The sequence below is a fragment of the Panthera tigris genome, chromosome D1 (genome assembly GCF_018350195.1).
Source record: "Panthera tigris isolate Pti1 chromosome D1, P.tigris_Pti1_mat1.1, whole genome shotgun sequence".
Lineage (NCBI taxonomy): Eukaryota > Metazoa > Chordata > Mammalia > Carnivora > Felidae > Panthera > Panthera tigris.
This window is the reverse complement of record NC_056669.1, coordinates 61,258,904-61,285,509: the sequence shown is the minus strand read 5'-3', so window position 1 is coordinate 61,285,509 and position 26,606 is coordinate 61,258,904. Positions and strand designations below refer to the sequence as shown.

At 41.6% G+C, this 26,606-nt stretch overlaps 2 protein-coding genes across 2 annotated transcripts; both read left to right on the top strand.

Moving 5' to 3' along the window:
* Nucleotides 1-2,819: 2,819 nt before the first annotated feature.
* Nucleotides 2,820-25,990, top strand: LOC102952576 (olfactory receptor 51I2-like). The gene is made up of 2 exons (XM_007092220.2): nucleotides 2,820-2,942; nucleotides 25,015-25,990. Exon 2 carries the CDS (start codon nucleotides 25,043-25,045, stop codon nucleotides 25,988-25,990), a length of 948 nt encoding a protein of 315 aa, XP_007092282.2. The 5' UTR covers nucleotides 2,820-2,942; nucleotides 25,015-25,042.
* On the top strand, nucleotides 14,586-15,624 carry LOC102952291 (olfactory receptor 51I1). The gene has a single exon (XM_015542098.2). It carries the CDS (start codon nucleotides 14,586-14,588, stop codon nucleotides 15,528-15,530), a length of 945 nt encoding a protein of 314 aa, XP_015397584.2. The 3' UTR covers nucleotides 15,531-15,624.
* Nucleotides 25,991-26,606: the final 616 nt, after the last annotated feature.

Genomic DNA, 26,606 nt, shown 5'->3' with positions numbered 1-26,606 from the left:
CCATGTAGTCTCAGTTGGTATCATATCCATTTATCATCATTTACTCATTTTCAAAGTTTCTTTAAAACTCAGAAATTGAGCAGTATTTTCTGAGATGAAATATAATATAGGCAGTGAAACCAGCTGTTTTCAGAATAGTACACAGGATTTGGAATCTTTCACCCAAAGATTTCAAACCTTGCTCTGGCTAAGTGGATTTTTGCCAATTACTTCCTTTTCCTTTATTATACCTGGAATGTTTCTGGCATTGTCAATGAGGGGATTTACTCACAATTTTGTTAGGCTGTCACCACAAAACTCTCTTTAGGGTCTATGAAGAAGGAAGGAGTCTGGTTGTCATTTCCCTCTACTATATCTTGGGGGATCAATAATATTTGTTCAATAAAATGTGAAACAATAAATCAATTAGCCGAAGATCACTGTTATGTGTTTAGTCTATACCTGTACTTGAATACATCTTTCACAGTCTGGAATAGGAATTCTGCATCCATATCAGGTTCAATTGATATATAAAAGATTACCAAAATACCCTCAGCGTATTAAAATAACAAACAATACTTATGTCATTAAGTTATGAACTCAATGTGGCAATGAAACACATCACAGATGTTCAACATCACTAATCATTAGGTTATTGCAAATCAAAACCACAGGAAAATATCACTTTACACCTACCAGATGCCTAGAATTAAAACGTCAAGAAATAGAAAGTATTGGTAATGATGTGGAGGAAAGGAAGCCTTGTGCACTGTAGGTGGAAATATAAATCAGTACAGCCACTGTGGAAAACAGCATGAAGTTCTTCCAAAAATCTAAAATAGAAATACCATATGATCCAGTAATTCCACTACTGTTTACGAAAAACAAAACAAAACAAACCCAAACATTTTTAAAGCTACATGCATTCCTACGTTATCTGCATTATTTAAAATAGCCTGTGAGGCACCTGTGGGGCTCAGTCAGTTGAGTGGCTGACTGTGTTTCAGCTTAGGTCATAATCTCACGGGTAATGAGATTGAGCCCCACATCATGCTCCATGCTGACAGAACGGAGCCTGCTTGGGATTGTCTCTCTCCCTCTGTCTATCCCTCACCTGTGCGCATGCACATACTCTCTCTCTCACTTTGCATGCTCTGAAATTATCTTATTACTCTTTGTTGTCTGTCATCACCACTAAAAGAGAAACACCAGCATTATGATCCTTAACTAGCTTGTTCACAGTTGTGCCTACATTATTAATTAATTAATTAATTTACTTTTTTACATTATTTGAAATATTGTAGCATACCAGTAGGTACACAATAAGCATTTGCTGAATGAATGAACTCATGATCCCTGCTCTATTTGATGAAGATATTGTGAATGTGTTTCTTGTTTAAGCATCTGTGAAATTTTAGTGTCTGTTCTGTTCAGTTGTTTCTGATTATTTGTATAATATGTGCTTCAGTACTCCCACACTATGCCTTACTTTCTTATAAGGGTCCTTTCACATTGATGGCAAGAGATTCACTTGTATTTCCAAATATAACACAAGTCCTCCCAGAGAAGGATCCCAGTGTCCCAGAGGAGCACAGCGCCTCCACATCCTGGCCTGGGCTCAGAATGCAGTATTCAGTACTGAAATGTATGTATTAGTCATAATCTAACCCAGGAGACAAAATCAGCGTCCACGGACAGTACAGCCAGAATATAACCACATCACATAAAAATTTGTTAATCAAACATTAGAGAACCTATACACAAAAAAAGAATGTGAGGTGTCAATTCCAGAAGTCTTTTCTAACCCTAGTACTGGGGAATAAAAAGAGAGAATGAGAGTATCAATTCTGACCAGACTGGAGGAGGAGGGACACCCCCCCCCCTTCCCCCAAGCTGAAACAGATTTTGAACATTGGGTGCTGTTTAGATATTGCTGGGGTCTCAAGAGTTCAGAGAAGAGGCCTGTGTGCCTGGGACTTACTCTTCTGAGATGATGCAGTGGGCCAGGGCAGGGGGTCATTCTGGCTTGTTCTGAGGTAAGACTGGTTCTGAAAGTGTGGAAAACTACAAAATGGAACAAATAATCTCTTGGAATTAACCTGCAGTGTTTAACAGACAGGGTTAACCTACAATTAACACACGGGGGTGTGGCTGGGCTGCCGCCAGCAAGGACAGAATGCAAATCTTCCTACCCCAGCTTCCAGCTACCTTCCCCATGCCCTCTTTTGCAGATTTGGGAGCTGGCTGGCAAAGTGACGCAGCTCTTGACTGAATGGCCGCCAAGGATTTTTGTCCCTGACTTTTTATTGGGACCTTATCAGAAAGTTTGTGAGGGTCCATTCATGGTACCTAGCCTGGGCGGGTCTGGAATACCTTTCTCCTCCACCCCTGCCCCCCAACCCTGCTGCTTTTTCAGCCTCCCACTTGCAGCTGCAATCTGCCCCTCCAGCCCCCACCTGCCCTAGGCTCCCTTATCTCTCCCTAATATTAACCATTTCCCTTTTCAGAAGGCGAAATGTCATTTGCAGAGGTCCAGACACAGTATTACAAAGAATAATATAAAAGGTGGGCTTGAAACACAAAAACATTAACATAATAACCAGTACAATATAACAATGAGCCGAACCCTGGGAATTGTTTACACACATTTCAAAAGAGCTGAGAAACTGACCAGCAGAAGAATACAACCTAGAGATTTGCAACAGCAGGAGGCCACAGCAATCCCCAGGCTGGGGAGTCAGAGGCGGTGGTTCTGGAGCTGCAGCCAAGGTGACCTTGCCCGGTAGAAGCTGGAGCAGACATGCAGACCCAGCTGGGCGACTCTGCTTCAAGGCGGGAGAGTGGAGTGAGTGACGTGCCCCCTGTCTGCCGGTACTCCCTACACCTGAGCCTATCTCCCTCCGAAGTCTGGGATATTCAGGTTATGACTGGTCCCCTGTGATGGGGGGAAGAGCTGCAGAAGGGTGAGTGGTGGATCTGAGGGTAAACATGCGTATCCTCAGTACCATAGAAGCATAGTTGATTCATTCACTGCGGTGTGATGGTACCACTAACACCGTAAGATCCGTGATCTCTCATGGACTTCCGGCGTCATAGCCAGCAACACTTTGTCATGCCTGGAAGAGGAAGGTAGTTGAATTTGTAGCGTTCTGAGGAGTGGAAATTCTGTACATTAAGATCTTTTCTCTCAAAGCCAGATAGCCAGATTTCTCTGGTAACTACTGCAAGATTGGCACACAATGAAACCAGCCAAACTTCTGAAAACCTTCCCTGTTCAAGTAGAATTCACGACTCTCTCTTTACTGCATTATTTATTTCGACCATGAAAGCAGCGATCCCACTGTGTTACAGCTGGCTCTGCCTGGTTCTGCAGCCTCCACTGCAGAGAACTGGGGAAGGAACTGGATGCCTCTAGGATGGGGCACAGAGATGGAGGATGGCTGGAGTGTGCCTTTATTAAACATAAGTGGCTGACCTTGGGACAAAACAAGCCGTGGCTGAAAAATTTGATTCGTGTCTTTAGCCATACGAAAGACAGCAGTTATCCAAATAGATAAATTTATCCCGTAACACATATGAGTACCGAGTTTATACAAAAGATGACCAGGGTTGGTTTCAGTGAGGACTTGAAATCATTTTGCAGTAAGTTGCATTTTCTTTTTTTTTTTTATTATGAAATTTATTGTCAAATTGGTTTCCATAGAAAGTTGCATCTTCATTGCAGTTTTAAACCTGGTGTGTGCTTTCAGGAGAATGGTCTATGTCTGGCTCCACTTGTTTTTTAATTTTATTATTTATATTATCACCATCAGGTAAACACCCTTTGCCTCAGTTTCCCCCATTCCCACCTTCCTCTCCTCTCTCCATCCAGGGGGGCAGGGACAGAGTCAAAGCTAGTGGGTGGGACTGGGGAGGGAGAGCTGTGTTGAGCCATCAGTTCCTTGAAGAGGCCTCATTTTATCACACCCTCCGCTTTGGGCACCTTTGTTCTCCAGTGCAGGATGCCTGGCTTCCAATTGCTTTCTCGGCCCCAGCTGGGTGGGGGGCAATGGTCAGGTGGGCCAGAGGTGGGCTAGGTTGACTCTTGGCTCTGATTGAACTTTCAGTCCCTCCCAGTGATCAGGAATTGGGTGGGTGTGTCAGGCCTGGTGCTGAGGTGTGGGGCTACCCCGGTGCCCCCTGCTGTATGATTTCTAAGGAGGGTGGGTGTGCTGGAGATCTCAAGTTGGAGTGGGCTCCTGCCCAAGTACTTAACAAAAATCCCCAACATTTTATCATGTAAAATTTCAAATACGGACAACTTGAAATAATTTTACAGTGAACATCAGTCTACCTGTCACAGATCATTGATATTTTATTCTGCTTGCTTTATCATATATCTACGGGCGTATCCATCCCACTATCATCCATCAGTCCATTTGTCTTACTGATGCATCTCACTTCACCCTAAATATTTCAGAGTTCAGATCATTAATTGAAGCTTAATATTTTATGTAGTTCTTTGATTTTGTTCAAGCACATAACGCACAGATCCTACGTTAGATACATTTTTGACAAATGCATTGATCTTCTTGTGAAATCTGTTTATGACATATTTCTAGGGAGTGCCTGAGGCATATTTGTCTGCGCTATTGAATGGATCACTTTTCCAGTATTTATCTTCTTTGCAAGAATAGGCACTGTTGCTCTGCATAACATCAGTTTTGAGATAATACCTGGAGGAGAATAATGCTCAAAAATGTGGTTTTTAATTTTTATGTTGGTTTTAGTAGAATTGAATGAAATTCATAATTTTTAGGCTCCATACGGTGTTGGAGTAAAGGAATGCTTACACAAGTATGTTTGTAAGTGCTGACATGCATTTGTACAAAAAATATGCAGTGCATTTAAACTCCATATGTGAATCTGTGAATAGATGTGGTGATAGTCTGAAGTCAGTGGATATTTTGCTGATCTCTCTCTCTCTTTTCTTTTTCTTTTCCTTTTTCTTTTTCTTTTTTTTTTTTTTTTTTTTGCTGATCTCTTAATGAGAATGTGGATATGTTTGAAGTGTATACTTTTGGATATGTGATCATGGGAATATATTTGCTTGTTTTGTCAAGCATTTATATGAGCCTTCAGCGATTTCTAAGATTTTGTCTATAATCTACATGAGCCTGTACAATCAGTGTAAGAAAACAGAGGTTGCGTGTGTGTTTGATGTGTCAAGATATGTGACTGGTGATTAGAGCATTGGGCAGTTGAGTGTATTTGTGTTTTTCTGTTTGTGTATGGATCAGAAAGAGGCAGTACGAATGTTGGTAAAGAAATGGCTAAATGTGTCTAGGGTTGTGTCTGTGGGAGTCTCAGAATGTCTATGACTATGTATGTTTTGCATACATATGTTTGCATCCCCTGATCAAGGAAAGGTTAATTAATATAGTAATGGATATGGATGATGACATCAGGGATGATGAGTCCAAGAATGGGATTCTCCTGGGAGCAATTCTCATATGGCCCGGCTCACTACTCATGGATACCACCTTCTCCATTGTTTCTGCTTTCTCCTCCTCCTACCACAAACAAACGAGCTTTGGGATTCTAGGGTAGTCGTAAATTTATGAGTCACAGGAGAGTGAGTTGATGCTGCTTTGCCAGCTGGACTCATAGGCCAGCACATCCAGCTACAGGGAAAAGAGTCATCTGCCACCCAGTGAGTGTCCTTCCTTTAGATTGCCTATGTGGGCTCCTTATCTGGAAGTTGTCCCAAGCTTTAACACTCTTACTGCAACCTCAGACAGACTCCGATCCTCATATTTCCCTTGCAGACCTGAGCCAAATTTGTTGGCCTGCAAAGTCAAGGATCACAGCTTCTGATGCCAGGTTCCATCTGAACCAAAACCCTGATACCAAACCATATACCTTTAAGGCTAAGGAGCTCTAGATGCATGAGATCTAGATTTTGTCCATACTTTCATTGGCCTGAAATTTGAATTATTGTCTCGTATACCTACCTTTTTGGTGTGCAGCTGGAGAAAAAAATCCCAGAACCAAATGAATTGAAGTCATTCAACCATGTAGTATTCAAGCTTAGCTGGGATTTTAGTATTGACTATGTCATGGGAATGTAATTGGTAGAGATATTACTGTGGGTCTGTTATTACTGATGTACTGATGTGAGTCTGTTATTACTGACGTACTGATGTTATTTGTGGCACGTGTGTGTATGTGCATGTGCGTGCATGCTTGCAAGTCTGTGTTCTGAGGGGGTATAAATATGAGAGAATATTTCACGCATATTGTATAATGTCAGTGAGCAGCTCTGCATCTACCTAAAGTCTGTGGTTGTGATTGTGTTATGTATGACTAAAAGAGTGCATTATAGTTTCTGTCTGTGTGATGCCTGAGACAGTCCTTATGAATATCTGAGTGCCTTAGTGTGTGTAGGAGTGTAAGCATGTATATTTAATGGTACTTTTGTGTGACCATGTGTGTGTTCATGCTCATCCACATCCTGTGCAAGAGTACCACCTTGTTGTGTCTGTCTCTATCTTCCTGGCTTTTCTTTCTAGATTAGTCACATTTAGGAATCTTTACCTGACACCTTTATGGCCCAAACAATGACAAATGTTCGTTATGTGGTGGCAGAGCATGTTTTCTTTGGGGTACACGTTTTAAGAGTTGCTTTCTAGACTGAGGAAAGTCTGGAGCATGGATGAAATATGCCCTTTTGGTTTACCTAAATTTGCATACCTGGATTCAAAGACAGTGGGCTATATCTCTCTTGTGAGAGACACCTTAGTATCTGCTGGTGCTCTGAAGAGTCTTTCCATTTCTTCAGTATGTGGAAGTAATCTTGAAGTGAAGATGCTAAAGAAAAAATCTGGATAGGCTGGATTTATGAAGACTTCTTAGAGACGTGGCCTTTAAACCTGGGTGAGGAAAAGAGAGAGGTCTGCAGGGGGAGTAGGGAAAAGAAATCCTACCAGTGAAAGGGTTCCTTTGGATTCTGATTTGGAGGAAAGAAAACAAAGGAATAGACAAATTCCTTCTCATGGCCCCCATACTTTCAGGATTTTTGCTAATACCTGGGTGTTGTCCAGTTTCTAGGCACCATGTAATTTCACTATATTTACTAAGAGGACTAGAAAAAAAAGATGGAAACTCTAGAATTTCAAAAGAAAAAGGAGTTGTTAGAAGCAAATGAGGGAGTCATTAGCTTAAATTCAAAAGTGGAACTTTGTTTTATTTTTAAATTGTTAATATAGATTTTTCCAGGTTTTTAAAACTTTTTTATATTAAGTATAATTTATTGTCAGATTGTTTTCCCATACAACACCCAGTGCTCATCCCAACAGGTGCCCTCCTGATTGCCCATCACCCACTTTCCCCTCTCCCACCCCCCATCAACCCTCAGTTTGTTCTCAGTATTTAAGTCTCTTATGGTTTGCCTCCCTCCCTCTCTGTAACTTTTTCCCCCCATCCCTTCCCCCATGGTTCTCTGTTAAGTTTCTCAGGATCCACATATGAGTGAAAGCATATGGCATCTGTCTTTCTCTGCCTGACTTATTTCCCTTAGCATAATACCCTCCAGTTCCATCCACGTTGCTACAAATGGCCAGATTTCATTCTTTCTCAATGCCAAGTAGTATTCCATTGTATATATAAACCACATCTTCTTTATCCATTCGTCAGTTGATGGACGTTTAGGCTCTCTCCATAATTTGGCTATTGTTGAAAGTGCTGCTATAAACATTGGGGTACAAGTACCCCTATGCATCAGCACTCTTGTATCCCTTGGGCAATTCCTAGAAGTGCTATTGCTGGGTCATAGGGTAGTTATATTTTTAATTTTTTGAGGAACCTCCACACTGTTTTCCAGAGCAGCTAGACCAGTGTGCATTCCCACAAACAGTGCAAGAGGGTTCCTGTTTCTCCACATCTTCTCCAGAATCTATAGTCTCCTAATTTGTTCATTTTAGCCACTCTGACTGGCGTGAGATGGTATCTCATTGTGGTTGTGATTTGTATTTCCCTGATGAGGAGTGACATTGAGTGTCTTTTCATGTGTCTTTTGGTCATCCTTAGAAAAGTGTCTATTCATGTCTTCTGCCCATTTCTTCACTGGATTATTTGTTTTTTGGGTGTGGAGTTTGGTGAGTTCTATATAGATTTTGGATACTAGCCCTTTATCTGATATGTCACTTGCAAATATCTTTCCCCATTCCATCGGTTGCCTTTTAGTTTTGTTGATTGTTTCCTTTGCTGTGCAGAAAATTTCTTATCTTGATGAAGTCCCAATAGTTCATTTTTGCTTTTAATTCCCTTGCCTTTGCAGATGTGTCGAGTAAGAAATTGCTACAGCTGAGGTCAAAGAGGTTTTTTTCCTGCTTTCTCCTCTAGGGTTTTGATGGTTCCCTGTCTCATATTCAGGTCCTTCATCCGTTTTGAGTTTATTTTTGTGAATGGTGTAAGAAAGTGGTCTAGTTTCATTCTTCTGCATGTTGCTGTCCAGTTCTCCCAGCACCATTTGTGAAAGAGATTGTCTTTTTTCCATTGGATATTCTTTCCTGCTTTGTCAAAGATTAGTTGGCCATACATTTGTGGGTACAGTTCTGGGTTCTCTATTCTATTCCATTGGTCTGTGTGTCTGTTTTTGTGCCAATACCATGCTGTCTTGATGATTACAGCTTCATAGTAGAGGCTAAACTCTGGCATTGTGATGCCTCCCGCTTTGGCCTTCTTCTTCAATTTACTTTGGTTATTCAGGGTCTTTAGTGGTTCCATAAAAATCTTAGGATTGCTTGTTCTAGCTTCAAGAAGAATGGTGGTGCAATTTTGATTGGGATTGCATTGAATGTGTAGATTGCTTTGGTTGGTATTGACATTTTAACAATATTTATTCTTCCAATCCATGAGCATGGAATGTTTTTCCATTTCTTTGTATCTTCTTCAATTTCCTTCATAAGCTTTGTATAGTTTTCAACATACAGATCTTTTACATCTTTGGTTAGGTTGATTCCTAGGTATTTTATGCTTCTTGGTGCAATTGTGAGTGGGATCAGTTTCTTTATGTGTCTTTCTGTTGCTTCATTATTAGTGTATAAGAATGCAACTGATTTCTGTACATTATTTTTGTATCCTGTGACTTTGCTGAATTCATGTATCAGTTCTAGCAGACTTTTGGTGGAGTCTACTGGATTTTCCATGTATAGTATCATGTCATCTGCAAAAGTGAAAGCTTGACTTCATCTTTGCCAATTTTGATGCCTTTAATTTCCTTTTGTTGTCTGCTGATGATAGAACTTCCAACACTATGTTAAACAACAGTAGTGAGAGTGGACATCCCTGTTGTGTTCCTGATCTCAGGGGGAAGGCTCTCAGTTTTTCCCCATTGAGGATGATATTAGCTGTGGGCTTTTCATAAATGGCTTCTGTGATGTTTAAGTATGTTCCTTATTTCCCGACTTTCTCGAGGGTTTTTTATTAAGAAAGGAGGTTGAATTTTGTCAAATGCTTTTTCTGCATCAATTGACAGGATCAGATGGTTCTTATCTTTCATTAATGTGATGTATCACATTGATTGATCTGTGAATGTTGAACCAGCCCTGCAGTCCAGGAATGAATCCCACTTGATCATGGTGAGTATTTCTTTCTATATGCTGTTGAATTCTATTTGCTAGTACCTTGTTGAGAATTTTTGCATCTATATTCATCAGGGATATTGGCCTGTAGTTCTCTTTTTTTGCTGGGTCTCTGTCTTGTTTGGGAATCAAAGTAATGCTGGCTTCATAGAATGAGTCTGGAAGTTTTCCTTCCCTTTCTATTTTTTGGAACAGCTTGAAAAGGATAGGTATTATCTCTGTTTTAAATGTCTGGTAGAATTCCCCAGGGAAGCCTTCTGGACCAGGACTCTTATTTGTTGGGAGAGTTTTGATAACTGATTTAATGTTTTCACTGGTTATGGGTCTGTTCAAGTTTTCTGTTTCTTCCTGTTTGAGTTTTGGAAGTGTGTGAGTGCTTAGGAATTTGTCCCATTTCTTCCAGGTTGTCCAGTTTGTTGGCATATAATGTTTCATGGTATTCGCTGATAATTGCTTGTATTTGTGAGGGATTGGTTGTAATAATTCCATTTTCATTCATGATTTTATCTATTTGGGTACTCTCTTTTTTTTTTGAGAAGACTGGCTAGAAGTTTATCAATTTTGTGTACTTTTTCAAAAAACCAACTCTTGGTTTCATTGATCTGCTCTACAGTTTTTTTTGATTTCATATTGTTTATTTCTGCTCTGATTTTATTATTTCTCTTCTTCTTCTGGGTTTGGGGTGTCTTTGCTATTCTGCTTCTAGTTTCTTTAAGTGTGCTGTTAGATTTTGCATTTGGGATTTTTCTTGTTTCTTGATATAGGCTTGGATTGCAATGTATTTTCCTCTCAGGACTTCCTTTGCTGCATTGCAAAGCATTTGGATTGTTGTATTTTCATTTTCATTTGTTTCCATATATTTTTAAATTACTTCTCTAATTGTCTGGTTGACCCATTCATTCTTTAGTAGGGTGTTCTTTAACCTCCATGCTTTTGGAGGTTTTCCAGACTTTTTCCTGTTGTTGATTTCAAGTTTCACAGCATTGTGATCTAAAAGTGTGCATGGTATAATCTCAACTTTTTTATATTTATTAAGGGCTGTTTTGTGACCCAGTATGTGATCTATCTGGAAAATGTTTCATGTGCACTCGAGAAGAAAGTATATTCTGCTGCTTTAGGATGTAGAGTTCTAAATATATATGTCTAGTCCATCTGGTCCAGTGTATCATTCAGGGCCCTTGTTTCTTTATTGATCCTGTGTCTAGATGATCTATGCATTGTTAGTGGGGTATTAATGTCCCCTGAAATTACCACATTCTTATCAATAAGGTTGCTTATGTTTGTGGTTAATTGTTTTATATATTTGCAGGCTTCTGACATAGGTGCATAGACATTTATAACTGTTAGCTCTTCCTGATGGATAGACCCTGTAATTATTATATAATGCCTTTCTTCATCTCTTGTTACAGCCTTTAATTTAAAGTCTAATTTGTCTGATCTGAGTATGGCTACTCCAGCTTTCTTTTGACTTCCAGTAACTTGATAGATAGTTCTCCATCCCCTCACTTTCAATCTGAAGGTGTCCTCAGATCTAAAATGAGTCTCTTGTAGATAGCAAATAGATGGGTCTTGTTTTTTTATCCATTCTGATATCCTGTGTCTTTTGATTGGAGCATTTAGTCCATTTACATTCAATGTTATTGAAAGATATGGGTTTAGAGTCATTGTGTTATCTGTACGTTTCATGTTTGCAGTGCTGTTTCTGGTACTTTGTGGTCCTTGCAGCACTTCACTCACAGAATCCCCCTTAAGGGCTGGCTTAGTGGTGATGAATTCCTTCAGTTTTTGTTTGTTTGGGAAAACCTTTATCTCTCCTTTTCTGCATGACAGACTTGGTGGATAGAGGATTCTTGGTTGCATATTTTTCCTGCTCATCACATTGAAGATTTCCTGCCATTCCTTTCTCGCCTGCCAAGTTTCAGTAGATAGGTCTGCTACTACCCTTATGTGTCTACCTTTGTATGTTAAGGCCCATTTATCCCTAGGGGCTTTCAGAATTTTCTCTTTATCCTTATATTTTGCCAGTTTCACTAATATGTCATGCAGAAGATCGATTCAAGTTTTGTCTGAAGGGAGTTCCCTGTGCCTCTTGGATTTCAGTGCCTGTTTCCTTCCCCAGATCGGGAAGTTCTCAGTTATGATTTGTTCAAGTACACCTTCAGCCCTTTTCTCTCTCTTCTTCTTTTGGAATTCCTATGATACAGATATTGTTCTGTTTGATTGCATCACTTAGTTCCTTAATTCTCCCCTCGTACTCCTGGATTTTTTTAATCTCTTTTTGTCTAAGCTTCCTTTTTTCAATAATTTTATCTTCTAATTCACCTAATCTCCCCTCTGCCTCTCCAATCTTCCTTGTGGCCACCTCCATTTTATTTTGCACCTCATTTATAGCATTATTTAGCTCCTCATGACTATTATTTAGTCCTTTGATATCTGTAGCAATAGATTCTCTGCTGTCCTCTATGCTTTTTTTCAAGCCCAGCCATTAATTTTATAACAATTATTCTAAATTCTTGTTCAGTTGTATTGCTTAAGTCGATTTTGATCAATGTGTTAGCTGTCACTACTTCCTGGAATATCTTTTGAGGAGAATTCTTCTGTTTTATCATTTTGGCTAGTTTTCCATCCCTTATGCGTTTTAAAATTTGTTGTGTTCTCTGCACCTGTGAACACTGCTATATTAAAGGGGGGGGTCATACACTGTCCAGGGCCTGGCCCCTCAGGAGGTGTTTTTTTGGAGATTGTTACTTGTTCTCTGTTGTTGTCACTTTGGTTATTTTATTACCCTAGTCATAGTGATATTTTGGACCCTCTACCAGGTGTGCTTTGATTTGTTCCTTGGAGTAGCCCTATCTTTTCTCCAGTTTTCCCATTTTCTTCCTGGTAGATTCAGTCTCTTTTCCTCCCAGACTCTGGGGTTCAAAGTCCTTTGGCTTCAGCCTAGATTTTTCCAGTTTTAATTTGATATTGACATATAACATGTGTCAGTTTAGGACCTATGAGGCGATGATTTGCTACACATCTATATTGCAAAATGATCACCACAATAAGATTTGTTCACACCTCTGTTCCCTTGTGTAATTTCTATTTTGTTTGTGTGTGAGTTGATAACATTTAAGACACACTCTTTTGACAAGTTTCAAGTCTATATTAAAGCAGTATGAGTTAGAGTCACCAAGCTGCAATTAGATCCACAGAATATATTCATCTTAGAGCTGGAAGCTTATACCTATTGACTAACATCACCCCATTTCCCTCACCACCCCACCCCTCAGCCCCTGGCAACCACTATCCTATTCTCTACAGAATGGAGCTTTAATTTTAAGATATCAAGTACCGTGGAAATACAGTTACAGAGATATTTTAGATAAAGGTGGAGAAGAAGCCCTTTATGGTATGGTTTCTCAATCTGCACCATTCTGACTAATGTTTACTCTTCCTAGAGTTGTAATGGCTTGAAGAGAAAGACAAAGAAAGAGGAGTCAGTAAAGATGCTACAGAAAAAGATGCCGAGGTAGGAGGAAAACTGAGTTGCCAACAATGTTAACTTTGGTAGAGAGCTCAAATAGATGAAGCAACAAAGAGTTCGCTGGTGAGCAGAGAGAAATTCACTTTATTTGGGAGAGGGAAGGGTGGAAGCCACATACAGTGAATTGAACGGTGATAGAAGGTATGGTTAATAAGGTTGAAACCCTGATTCTCAGGATCTCAGAACGGAACTGGAAAAGCAGACACGAACAAGCCCCCTTTCCGTGGCATCCAGAGAGACAGTGTTCCAGGAAGTTTGACTAAGAGTTAATGAGGGTAATAGAATGACAGCTAGAGAGTAAAGGTTATGGCTTCATGATGGGCTGGTCTTGCACATGCTTATTGCCTGAAAGGAAAGAGACAGAAATGGAGAGGCTGAAGATACAGTTCAATACACTATTGGAAGTGGTCTCTGAAAGAGATAGCAAGGCATGGAATCCTGAAAGTGGAGGGCCTTATCCTCAGAGAAGGCGAGACATCTCTTTCTTGGAATACCAAGGGGGTAAGAATAAATAAAGATGTTGAGCTTAAAATTTAGGTAGTGGTAAAATCAGTTTGTCTGTCTGTCTCTTCTCCAATCAAACACTTGCTTCTTTGGTTTTATCCAGCTGTACACCCGGAAGTTTGGTTATAGAATTTATCAAAGGTTAGGGTTTCCTGTGTGAACATGAAAGACAAGCATAGAGAAGATGAAGATACCACTCCTAGTGTGAGTAGGTCAGAGAAAAAGTGAGGAGAGGCTCATAGACGAATAGAACAGAATCATATGGAAGACTTATTGAGACTCTGAGAGCAAGTACATGGGCATGAGAAGGTAGGTGAGGTGGAAGCTGGAAGTCTATGGTAATAATGAAAACAATGGAATTTAAGATTTCAGAGGTGGAACCGTTTCTGGTGATGACACATTCAGGGTGTGCCATGGGATTGTGAGCACGAGGAGAAGTCCGAGGACAGCTTATTGTAGCTATACGTGTACGACAGTAGAGGCTTCATCTGCACCATTGACCACAGGGCTCCCAAAGACATGGTGGTGTTTCTTTTCCCCCGTTTATCTTAATTTCTGTTTGTCCCAAATTTCCAGAATATGGCTTCTGGGGTGAGACCGGGGATGTGAAGGCATGATGCACTTTAAGGGGAAGATTAGGGAGCATCATTCCAGTTGTCTCCTACCCTGTTGCTTTGCCACGTCATGGGCCCTCACCTGATCATCACACCTTCATGGAGTTCCTACTATGGCTCAGACAGGGTGCTGGGCCCTGATGATACAGAAATTATTAGAACCCAGTTACTGTCTTCAAAGAGCTCATAGTCTGATGGGAGAAGCAGGAACATAGATAAACTCTTTCAATCTCTAACCTTTTGTGTTGGAGACAGAATGTCTGAAAGAAAGTGAAGAACCCCCCCAATACATCCTCAGGGGCTTATACCCCATCTGCATTCTCCCACCTGCCTGCCATGTTGGGTGTCAATGGTACCCCCTTCCAGCCAGCCACACTCCAGCTCACAGGCATTCCTGGGATGCAGACAGGCCACGCCTGGGTTGCCCTGGTTTTCTGCATCCTCTACCTGATTTCCATCATAGGCAACCTCAGCATCCTCACTCTGGTGGCTCAGGAGCCTGCTCTGCACCAGCCCATGTACTGCTTCCTCTCTATGGTCTCTCTCAACGATCTGGGAGTGTCCTTGTCTACACTTCCCACTGTGCTTGCTACCTTCTGCTTCAACCACCGCCATGTTGGCTTCGATGCCTGCTTGGTCCAGATGTTCTTCATCCACACTTTCTCTTTCATGGAATCAGGCATACTGCTGGCCATGAGCTTTGATCGTTTTGTGGCTATTTGTGACCCACTGCGCTATTCCACTGTGCTCACCAACAGCCGCATCCTGGCTATGGGCCTGGGCATCCTCACCAAGAGTTTCATCACTCTTTTCCCTTTCCCCTTTTTGGTAAAACGGCTGCCCTTCTGCAAGGGCAAAGTTCTGCATCACTCATACTGCCTACATCCAGATCTCATGAGAGTGGCGTGTGGAGACACCCATGTTAACAACATCTATGGGCTTTTTGTGGTCATTTTCACCTATGGTGTAGACTCAGCGTTCATCCTGCTTTCTTATGCATTGATCCTCAGAGCTGTGCTGGCCATCGCATCTCAGGAGCAGCGGCTCAAGGCATTCAACACCTGCATGTCACACATCTGTGCAGTGCTGGCTTTTTATGTGCCCATAATTACTGTCTCCATGATCCACCGCTTCTGGAAGAGTGCCCCACCTGTTGTTCATGTCATGATGTCCAATGTCTACCTGTTTGTACCCCCCATGCTCAACCCCATCATCTACAGTGTGAAGACAAAGGAGATACGCAGAGGGATCCTCAAAGTCCTCTATAAATCCCAGAGCTGAGGAAGGCTACTGAGAGAAAGGACTTGGACTTGTTTGCCAGCTTGAGGAATGCTGAGACACAGGAGGGGAACCAGGACCTTGATAGTTGTGAATACAGAACGAATAAAAGAACAGCTGACTCAATAAAATGACCTAAATATGTACTGATCATTCACCATGTGAAAAAGCTAGTGCCAGTCACTAAGAATGTTATGATGGTGAATGAGGTGAACTGTTAAGTAAGAGATAGACATATCAAGGAAAAAGCATATAAAAGAGTAACAGATGCCCTGAAAAATGTTTGACATATGGAAACAATGGAAGTTTTACAGAGGAAATAGGCTGAACACAAATAATTCTACTACCACCTAGAGTGGGGGAAATAATAAACATTGGAGACAAAATTCTGTAAAGGCTTGGTGCTTCATGTGAGAAAGAGGACCTGTTTGGTTTGTGGAGGTCAAGTTAAGTGTGTGTGTGTGTGTGTGTGTGTGTGTGTGTGTGTGTGTCAAGTAGTTCGTGAAAGATGAGAGGTAAGGTTAAGGTACTTGGTACAGGGTGGCAGGAAAAAAGAAGATAATGATCTTAGCAAAAATAGCATGAATAACTGCTTGAGAAGAAATATTGAGGCAAAAGAAGGCTAGAACCTTACTGTTCCAAGTGTGGCCCAATGGACAACAACCACACTGGTGTACCTGGTAGCTTGTTAGGAGAAACAGACTCTTCTCCTCACACAAGACCTACTGGATTCAAATTGTACTTAATAAGACTAAATACAGTCTGTTCGGTGACTAAAGCTTGAGAAGCACAGCACTACTCTTTCAGACATCTTTCAGGTAATGCCTATCTGATATGTAACAAAAATGTTGAGACCCACAAAGTATAAGAGTCTGGACAAGTGTTTCTCAAAGTGTGATTCCCAGACCAGCATCATCAGCCATGATTGGGAACTTGTTAAGTGTACAAATTCTCAGGACTTTCCTCAGATCTCCTGAACCAGAAACTCTGGGGGGTGAGGTCTAGCAATCTGTGTTGTTGTTTTTTTTTTAAATTTTTTATTCTTAATGTTTATTTATTATTGAGAGACAGAGAGAGACAAAGCATGAACATGGGAGGGGCAGAGAGAGGAGACACAGAATTTGAAGCAGGCTGCAGGCTCTGAGCTGTTAGCACAGAGCCTGATGCGGGGCTTGAACCCACAAACCATGAGATCATGACCTGAGCCAAAATTGGATGCTCAACCGACTGAGCCGCCCAGGCCCCCCTAGCAATCTGTGTTTTTAATAAGCCCTCTGGGTAATTCTGATATATGTCAAAGGTTGAGAGAAGCTTTAACCTAGAATATTGGTCTAGAATATTTAGGAGAATTCCAAACAGCTTTGTTTAGATGAAGGGGAAGTTTCACACTGAGAAGCTTGGGAAACATGATCTTGAGAGACCGCCTAATCAGATCATGCTGGGGCAGGGTGCCTGGATGTCTCAGTCCATTGAGTTTCTGACTCTTAATTTTGGCTCGGGCCATGATCTCACAGTTCGTGGGATCAAGCCTTGCATTGGGCTGTGCACTGACAGCATGGAGTCAGCTTGGGATTCTCTGTCTCCTGCTCTTTCTGCCCCTACCCCGCCCATGCTCTATCTCTCTCTGTCAAAATAAATAAATAAACATTTACAAAAATAAATAAAGCTTGGGGAGACTGAGTGCAGGACAACTAGGCATATGGTGCAGGTGGTGACGGGAAATGCCGACTTAGAGACTTTTATCTCCACGAAGTGGGAACACTGAAATAGCTTCACAGAAGGATTTGATGAACAATCACCAGCCATTCCACAGTCACTCTGAGGCCCCTGTTCCATCGTGCGATTCCCTTCTTATCCCCCATGCCATCACAACCTACCTGGAATCCAAAATTCAGGCAAGCTCCAATTTTAAGGTTGCCCATTAGGCAGTTAGAACCTGGCAGGCAAAAATCAGCTGGTTGTCACAGTGGGATGTGGGACCTTGCAACAGTTCTGTGTCATTGGGATTTCAATGCATATAAGTCCCCTGACCAGCACATCTTCTGAGGTTTCTCTCTCTTTTCTAAAAAGTCTATGAACTTTTTTTCTGAAGCAAGTATTTCCTTTTTTAGAAGACATCTGCTTAACATGGTTATATTCTTCTACACCAAACACCTACCTGCATTGTGCCTATCTTTGCTTCAATCTGCTCTGGAAAATCTCACTTCTATTTTACAGGGCAAATTGATTCTTCTCTTTAAGCTTTGTGGGGGAAAATGTTTCATAATTTCCCCAGAGATGACTTTTAACACTTCTAATTTATAAGTCCCTTTTGTTGGGATTTGTACAGGTGTTATGTTTAGTATTACCACTCTGAACAAGTACATAGGGTTTCTCTTTACTTTTCTTGTCATTAAATGGAGGCAGAAACTGATTCTTAAAAGGGCTTCTGAAAAGTCAAAAAAGAGAGATAATGGCAGTCAAACCTAAAATCCTACACCTAGCACAGTGTTTGGTACACCTAATACATGGTAAATAAATGAACAACCAAGTGACTAATTAAATAAATGAACAAATTGGATCTGATCTGATGCCTGTTCCGCATCATGTTGTCCCTAATGACATAGCTACAGTTACTTTGCTCTATGACTTTTGAAATCCTGGCCCCTTCTCACCAGGGACTAATGCCTATTCTGAGGCATTTTTAGGTCTCTTTTTCCCCCGTAATTCTGTGACCTTATTCACAAAATTGTCATCTGTGTTCTTCTGAATTCCATCTCCAGGTTCCCAAGTCATTAACCTAATGCAAACAATTCTACAGCAATGGGAAAGAAAGCAGAGATTGCTCTTAAACTGCCTCTATGAGATAGTTCAAAGTTCCATATGGGGAAGGGGAAATTTACTCTATATCCATGTTCTCTTTGCTTTCCCCATGCATCCCACCCTTTGATTAAGAAAGGGGAGAGTGCTCTTCTGCTATTTCTCCCCGAAATACACTACCTACCTACCTGAAACTGAAATAAGGAAGAGGTCAACTGAAATACTTAATGGGAAGTCTAGGTATCTGGGGGAAAGAATTTATTAGAGGGATCTGAAATTGGGGAGTCCACTAGAATTTATAATAAGGATAATTATCATGTGTGGTACAATCACATTAAAAAATGTCACTTTCTTCTTTTCATTTGAATGTCTACCCCTATATATGGTTACTATCCTCCTTATGAATTAGGTTCTAAGTTGAAGAAATGCTAGTTTCTTGAGATATAAAGTCTGGTAGATGGTAGACCTTTGACTCAAACCTACATCTCTGTGACTTTGTACCCCATGGTCTTTCAGTATCTTGGGATGTCTCTCCTGGAAGAGACCTTCATCTTTTGGAGCTTGGTGAGAGGTTGAGTAGTAGGGATAGGAGTGAAAATTGAGTAGGGAACAGTCGTCATAAGTGGATGAAGGAAGCTTGGTTATATCCCCTATTGGTGAAACTCTGGGCTCCAAGCTCTCTTCTCTTGATCTCTGAGTCCTAGAGTTTGCCCACTGGGGTCTAAACTTTAGGTTATGCCTCAGATATAGGTTTTAAGCCCAGAATATGAGGAGGTAGATGCTGGATTAAGGGTGCAGAGTTCCAGTTTTGAAATTGGACACTTGAGGGCAGAGGGGATGTTGCCATGGAGCTTGTAGAAATTTATCTCCATCCTCTTCAACATAGGGAAGGAGTTGGGATTTTATTTTCTGTGTGGAGACAGGGCAGCATCTCTAGAGGATGTGTTTTTTCTTTTCCTTCTGTCCCCAAGGCGAGATCTCATCTCCCTCCTTTCCGCATAACCAGTTCAGCATCACCCTCGGGCACAACGTGGACCCCAAGGCCCTGGGCTCTGGGGACTCTCAGGGACATAGAGTCCACCTACTCTCTTGGCCAGTGCCTGCCTGAGGCTCATTCTGGTGCCATTGTGAGCTCTGGCCTACCCTCAATCAATCCAAAAGCTACTTCACAAAGCTCTCTCAGGTGAATCTGAGTCTATTTGCATCTCCTAGGTATGTGCGCAAGAGTGTTCTGTCTGCAATTCCATTTGTGCCCCTGAGGTTCTCTTGGTCTCTCTCATGTCTCTGTATCTTTGAGTGAGTCTCTGTTAAGGCACATGCGTGCTGTGTATTCACTACAGTTTGTTTGGCCAGTGAAGGAGAGGTTTACTAGGAAAAAAAGTCCCCAGATCTTATTTTCAGGTAGGTTTCCTACACATAGAGTAATATTTATTCAAATGCCCCCGTGTCCTCCCACACACTTTCAGATAAGGCTGCTGGAGACTGGTTTAGAGAAAGACACGCGATCACCTGGCAGGGGGCGCCTTGATCTCTGATCTCTGTTGGGTCCCACAGAGATCTGCAGCCATGATATTCTCAGTGTCATGGAATAAGAGAGACCTTGGCAGTCTGGACATAAGTGTGAGGGCGGAAAGGCAGGTGAAAGAGCCTTTAATCCTAATTCAGCAGATGCTGGAATTGCCCCTCTAATATTCCCATCAAGGATTATTCAGTCTTTGCGTGAACGTCTCCACTGACCAGAAGTTTATTATCCCTATTGTGCAGCTTTGACTCTTAGAAAAATCCTCCTTACCTGGGCCCCAGACTGACTGCCTGTGATCTCTGTTTATTGCTCATCACCTCTTACACCCACCCCCACACATCCCTACCTCCTCTCTATCTCCTCTTCTCAAAGCACCACTGACTCCTTCCATGCTGTTTCAATGACTTGATCCCCTTGCCTTTGAGTGTGTCCCAGTTGGTTTACCTCCCATCTGCAGTGTGGAGCCCAGAGCTGAATGTACTTCCGTTATGGTCCCAAGCAGTATGGTCATGCTTTTATTTATTATAAATTCATGATTTCTTAAGCATGTCTTTGTGTTAGAATTCTGTAAAGTGTTAGGAAGACAAGATTGAACTAAGCACAGGTCTGACTGTAAAAGAGCTCAGGACATGGAGGACAGAGGCATGAATGTAATTCTAGCAAAATGGGAAAAGTCTGTACAGTTATTTTAAAGTCACAGGTGATAAAATTATTATTTCTGCTTAAAAAGTGTTAGGAAAAGCTTCAGATAAAATTGAAGTTTTCAGTCTGACTACTAGTGGGACTTAAGAACATTATCAAAGAAAATAAGGACGATGTAAGCAGTGGGGATAAAGTATAGAATTGTATGTGTGCATGTTAGGACGTATTATCTTTGAATAAAATACTTCTTTTAGCAAAGACTAAAACCCATGAAGTTTTTATAAGCTACATATTGCACCGTTGATTCATATTAGACTGATGATCTGTGAGTCACCCGGACAGGGGGATATATGGTGAAGAAATGAAAAATCAGCTACTTTGAACAGCAAAAATAATTTAAGATAATCTGAACAAGGGAAGGTTACAGAATATTATGTTTGGCATATTCAGATACAATGTATCTATTCAATTATTTATTTATCTATCCGGTTACAGTATTTATTAATCATCTGTTATGTGCTTGACCCTGTGCTAGTATTAGGGGTCTAATTACACAACATGAAAAAAGTCAATACTCCTCTTTATTTTGGTGGAGTTCACAGTCTAACTACGTTTGCAAGTTGAGATGTAGTTTTCAAGAAATTAGCAGATACCATGAAGAACAATATTCAGGTGAAATCTGAAAAAGACTGTTGTGTCTCTGTGTCTGCAGCAATTATATATGATGTGGAGGAAGAACCTTTAAGCCCAAAGTAAGACTTTGTAAGTCAGTGCATCTAACCAGGATAGTGGCTTTAGGTACAGTGAGCTTGCCATCACTGGGAATGTTCAAGCTGAGTGTGGGTGATAGTTTGATAAAGATGCCATGGAGGGGACTCTCTGAGTGGGTGCAAGGTTGGACTCTGGTTTCAGGTTCTAGAGAGACTGTAAGTTGGCAATGGAGTCAGTGGACTTCTGAGAGGCAATGGAATCAGTTGGCAATGGAATCAGTGGACCTTTAGAAGGTCACTTAACTCCTGTTCAATTTCTCTTGGCCCCCAGTCTGTGTAGGAGTCAGGAAAGAGTGTGTGTCTGCCATCCTGTCCTTTGCACAGCCCGTGGAAATGAAGAAGACCAAGTTCTCCAGCATCTCCCCATTCTTCTCACTTATGTGGCTTCAGTTTCAGAAGCTGCTGCTGGACTTCATAGGAAAGACCGCAGGACTTACAGTTGGAAGAACCGAATTAACCTCTTACTGGTTTAATTAACATGATTGTTACGGGACTAACATGGGGCAGCTTGGAATGGGAAAGTGGCCTCTCTGCTTATCATCTCTTTATTCCCACCCTGGTTATCATTTCTATGATCCAATTTATCATATGAGTCAATTTCCTGGAACTGTGCTCTCCTGGGTACTGCCCTTCCCATTCTCCAGCTTGCGTGTTCCCGCTCCACACCATGGATCGTGGCTCGTGCTTCCATGGCTTCACTGTTACTTCCTGCCAAAGATGAGGTTTTATCAGGGGCAGGGGAGACCCACAGGTGAGATGATTAGACACAGGCATCAAATGCTCTGTCTTTAGGTGCACCTTCATGGGAGTGATATGCAACACTAGCCCCCAACCTGGGTTACATCTGTGGGCATCACCTTGGAGATCCCCACAGAGCATTATGAGCACACCCAGGTTTATTTAGAGGAGCTCCAGGATGTTGAAAAATCTAGCAGACAATGAGGCACAAGGAATTGTTTAAGTTACAGGTCAGGAGTGGGGTAGGAAGGCGGTCTTAAATAAAAAAGCTAACTTGGGGAGTCCTTGAAAGTTACAATTTTGTCTAATAAACTGTCACTGTAGGAGTATCAGAAAACGGGTCTGGAGTGGTTCTCAGTGTTGGGTTCGTTTTGGAAGCTTTAAAACATATTGATAACTGGATACTGCATCCAAAGATTCTAATTTAATTGGTTTGGGGTGTTATGTGAGCACTGGGATTTTTTACGTTTCCTAGGTGATTCTAATGTGTAGCCAAGATTGAGAACCACTGATCTACAAGGTAGGGCCAAGGGATGCAAATGGATAAAAACACAAGTCAGTATATCACCTGTCACAAAAGTTGTTACTCTTGAGGGAAGCTTGGGAAATAGAGTGCGTGGGATTTCAGCAGGGCTGGTGCATAAAGAGAGGGCTCCAGAGTGAAGAGAGTATGAGGAGGCAGCTCTGGGGCCCTTCTCACTGTCACCTTGTGTCTCTCCATGGTCATAGCTTCTTGCATTCTCTTAGCTGCATATTGTCCTGACTGTGTGTCCATTCCAGTGGAGCATTTCCATTAAACTCATTAGATAAATATGGACCATGTCACATCCAGGAGGTAACCACAGGGTAAAGAATTGGTCAAGAATCTGTGAATCACACCTCCGTGTCGCTTGTGTGAATAAGTGAACTGATCACTGGGGAGAATTCAGTTTGTATCCCAGTTGTGATTGCACCTTTCTACTTCATCTTTTAAAATTTGTTTTACAGGGGCGCCTGGGTGTCTCAGTGGGTTAAGTGTTTGACTTCAGCTCAGGTCATGATCTCACGGTTCAGGAGTTCAAGTCCCACCTCGGGCTCTGTGTTAACAGCTCGGAGCCTGGATTCTGTGTTCAGAATTCTTCTGTTCAGATTCTGTGTCTCCCTCTCTCTCTGCTGCCTCCCTGCTTGAACTGTCTCTCTCTCTCTCCCTCTCTCAAAAATAAACATTTAAAGAAAATTAAAAAAAATTGTTTTACAAATTTAAGTTATGTTATCTCAGTTGTTATTTTAATTGTGGTGCACCTCGTACCTTATATCATATCACATATTATTTTTACCTTTTTTCTAAAACTTTTTTTTAGTGGGAGTGTGAGAGGGGGAAGGGCAGAGGGGGGAGAGAGAGAGAGAATGAATATTTTTTTTGATTGTTTTAAATGTTTATTTTATTGTGGAGAGAGAGACAGAACATGAGCAGTGGAGGGGCAGAGAGAGAGACAGAGACAGAGACAGAAACAGAGACACAATCAGAAGCTAGCTCCAGGCTCTGTGCTGACACAGAGCCTGATGCAGGGCTTGAACTCACAAACTGTGAGATCATGACCTGAGCTGAAGTCTGACGCTTAACTGACTGAGCCACCTAGGTGCCCCGGGAATGAATCTTAAGCAGGATCCACACCTAGCATGGAGCCTGACTCAGGGCTCTATCGTACGACTAGTCGTGAGATTGTGACCTGAGTTGACATCAAGAGTTGGACACTTAACTGACTGAGCCACCCAGGCACCTTATTTTCACCTTCTGATTGGGGTTTAACTAATTCTTTCTGATCTCTTGCAACTAATGGAGTCCTTTATCTCTGTGTCTTTGATCTCTCCATGGATTCCAGATCAGGTCTGCTATTTTGAAGCCAATACATCTTCTCACTCTGAACTCTTGTTTTTAAATTTAGAAGTCATTTGTGTATTCATAGAATTCTCAGTTGGGATGTCCATATCATTTTCCACTTTTATTCGTATTTCTCCCTTTATCAGTTTTGTAAAACCCCTGTCTCATTTTCATTCAAAACATTTTTTTCCCTGAGCAGAGTGGGGACACATGGAGGTTAGCACTGTCCTCCGTTATCCTTGGTGTCCTTGTTTTCTCAGATCTACACTGGCAGAGCTGAAATGCAATTCTTTCTAATGACTCCATCCTAGATCCTGAGGTTTACTCTCTCTCATTTCCATAGGGAAATGGAAACATCACTACCAGGAGACCCTGCATATCTAAGCCATAACTTACGTTCTGTGGATACTGATTCAGGCTTTTGGTATACGACTTAATCTTCCTCTCTGGGTCTTATTGTCTCCCTAAGAGTAAAAGAGTTTATATTTATTCAGCGTTTTATATGCCATACAATATTGTGTTCACCAACAACCACATGAGGCAAATATATTTTTATCCCTAATTTACAAATGGACACACTGAAACTTGGGAAGGTTAAGTTATCTGTTCAAGGTCACACTGAGAGTAAACTGAGCTTTAACTGGGCTTCCAACTGAGGTGTGATAGAATCCACATATAGAGCTCTAAAACACTGAACATATGATCTTAATTTTCCCATTTATTTCTTATACACAAATAAAAGTATTATTAATATTTCCACTTGACAAGTAAAAAACAAAAACCAAACAAGTAAAAAAAAAAACCCTTCGGATCAGAATATAGATAAGCTGTCCATATCACACATCTAGTAACTGTCTGAGTATGGATTTTGACAGGCTTGATTTATTCTAGTATTTTGCTCTTAATTTTTAAGCTATTCTGTCTCTCATAAGATCAGCCAGCCTCAAATATCTCTTTTACATGTAAAATTTAAGGATTCTAGAGGTCAGGGGAATAGGAGGTGAGAGGAATGTCTGTTATGTTTTTACCCAGAATGATGTAGATGTTTTCAATTTCCCCCACTTCCTTCCATATCCTTCCTTCAGCCTTTGCAGTGGACTGTGAAGGCAGAAGACCTTCAGGAGGAAGTTAATTTCATTTTTTTTTCAAATGTAGGTGAAGGCTTATCTCTGCTGTTGGTGACATGGGAGCTGAAAGCAATGGAAGTCTTGACCTATCCGTCTTCCTGACTGGCATCCCAGGATTGGAGGCCCAACATGGCTGGCTTTCCATTCCTTTCTTCACTGTGTATATTGTGGCCATTGTGGGTAACAACCTAATCATGGCAGCAGTGCAGGCAGACCCTACCCTTCACGAGCCCATGTACTTGTTTCTCTCCATGTTGGCTGTGACAGAGGTGGGCGTTTCTGTGTCTACACTGCCCACTGTCATGGGTATTCTTTGGTTTGATGCCCGCCAGATTGACCTGGATGGCTGCCTGGCTCAGATGTTCTTCATCCACACTTTCTCCTGCATGGAATCAGGGGTCCTGTTGGCCATGAGTTATGACCGCTTTATAGCCATCTACAATCCACTGCGATATACAGCCATCCTAACCCTGCCACGTATCATTTGCATGGGTCTGGGCATCACACTGAAGAGTGTGACGCTCATGGCCCCACTTCCAGTCCTTTTGAAACAACTGCCCTATTGCCACACCAATGTACTCTCCCATTCCTACTGCCTCCACTCAGACCTGATCCAGCTGCCTTGTGCTAATACGAAGCTCAGTAGCATCCTGGGTTTGGCCATTGTCCTGGCCACTTTTGGGCTGGACTCACTGCTTATCATTGTCTCTTATGTGCTGATTCTTTACACGGTGCTGGGCATTGCTTCTGGGGAGGGACGGCGGAAGGCCCTCAACACGTGTGTGTCACATATCTGCGCAGTGCTCATGTACTACGTGCCCATGATTGGTGTGTCTGTGATGCATCGTGCTGCCAAGCATGCCTCACCCCTGGTCCACACACTCATGTCTAGCCTCTACCTCTTTGTGCCTCCTGTGCTCAACCCCATCATCTACAGTGTCAAGACCAAGCCAATCCGACAGGGGATTTTCACCTTGTTCTCCTGCAAGAGGAAATTGCTCTGAATCCCTCCAATAGGGCAGAGACTTTGGGTCCATCTATAAACTGATGGTGTTTCTGCTGTGGGCCAAGCTGTACAGCAGACATTTAGTGGAGGAATAGGAATGAGGGATTCTAAGCATTGTCACAGGCTTGACCTTGGATCACAGGTGTTCTCCCTAGTCCTTTTTATTTCACAACTTGTCAACATGTGTGGGTCTCTGCATGTGTGTACATGCATGTCAGATGTAATCAGTGTGAAGGCAGAGATAGTGAATTTCATTTTTCCATTTCCCCTCAAAAGTCCCAGCAAAAAGCCTGATAACTAGCAAGATAACAGTAAAGACTTGAGACCTAATCATGTTTGAATTGAGGTGAAACAAATTACTGCTTTTGATAAGTTAGGCAAGGATTAAGAATATACCCCAAGCAAGAGAGATCATCCTAGGAACATGCTTTTGAGTAAGGTGAGCATATTTTCTGGTTTGCCCCAGAAAGTCATGGTTTACACTTACTTTCCTCAGCATCATTATCAGTAGCACTCCCTTTCCCTCCCCCAAAATGTCATTGTTTAAACAATAAATTGTATGGGAGCTTATAAAGTAGCTTCCTTCCTGTCATGGAAGGAATCAGACTCTCTGT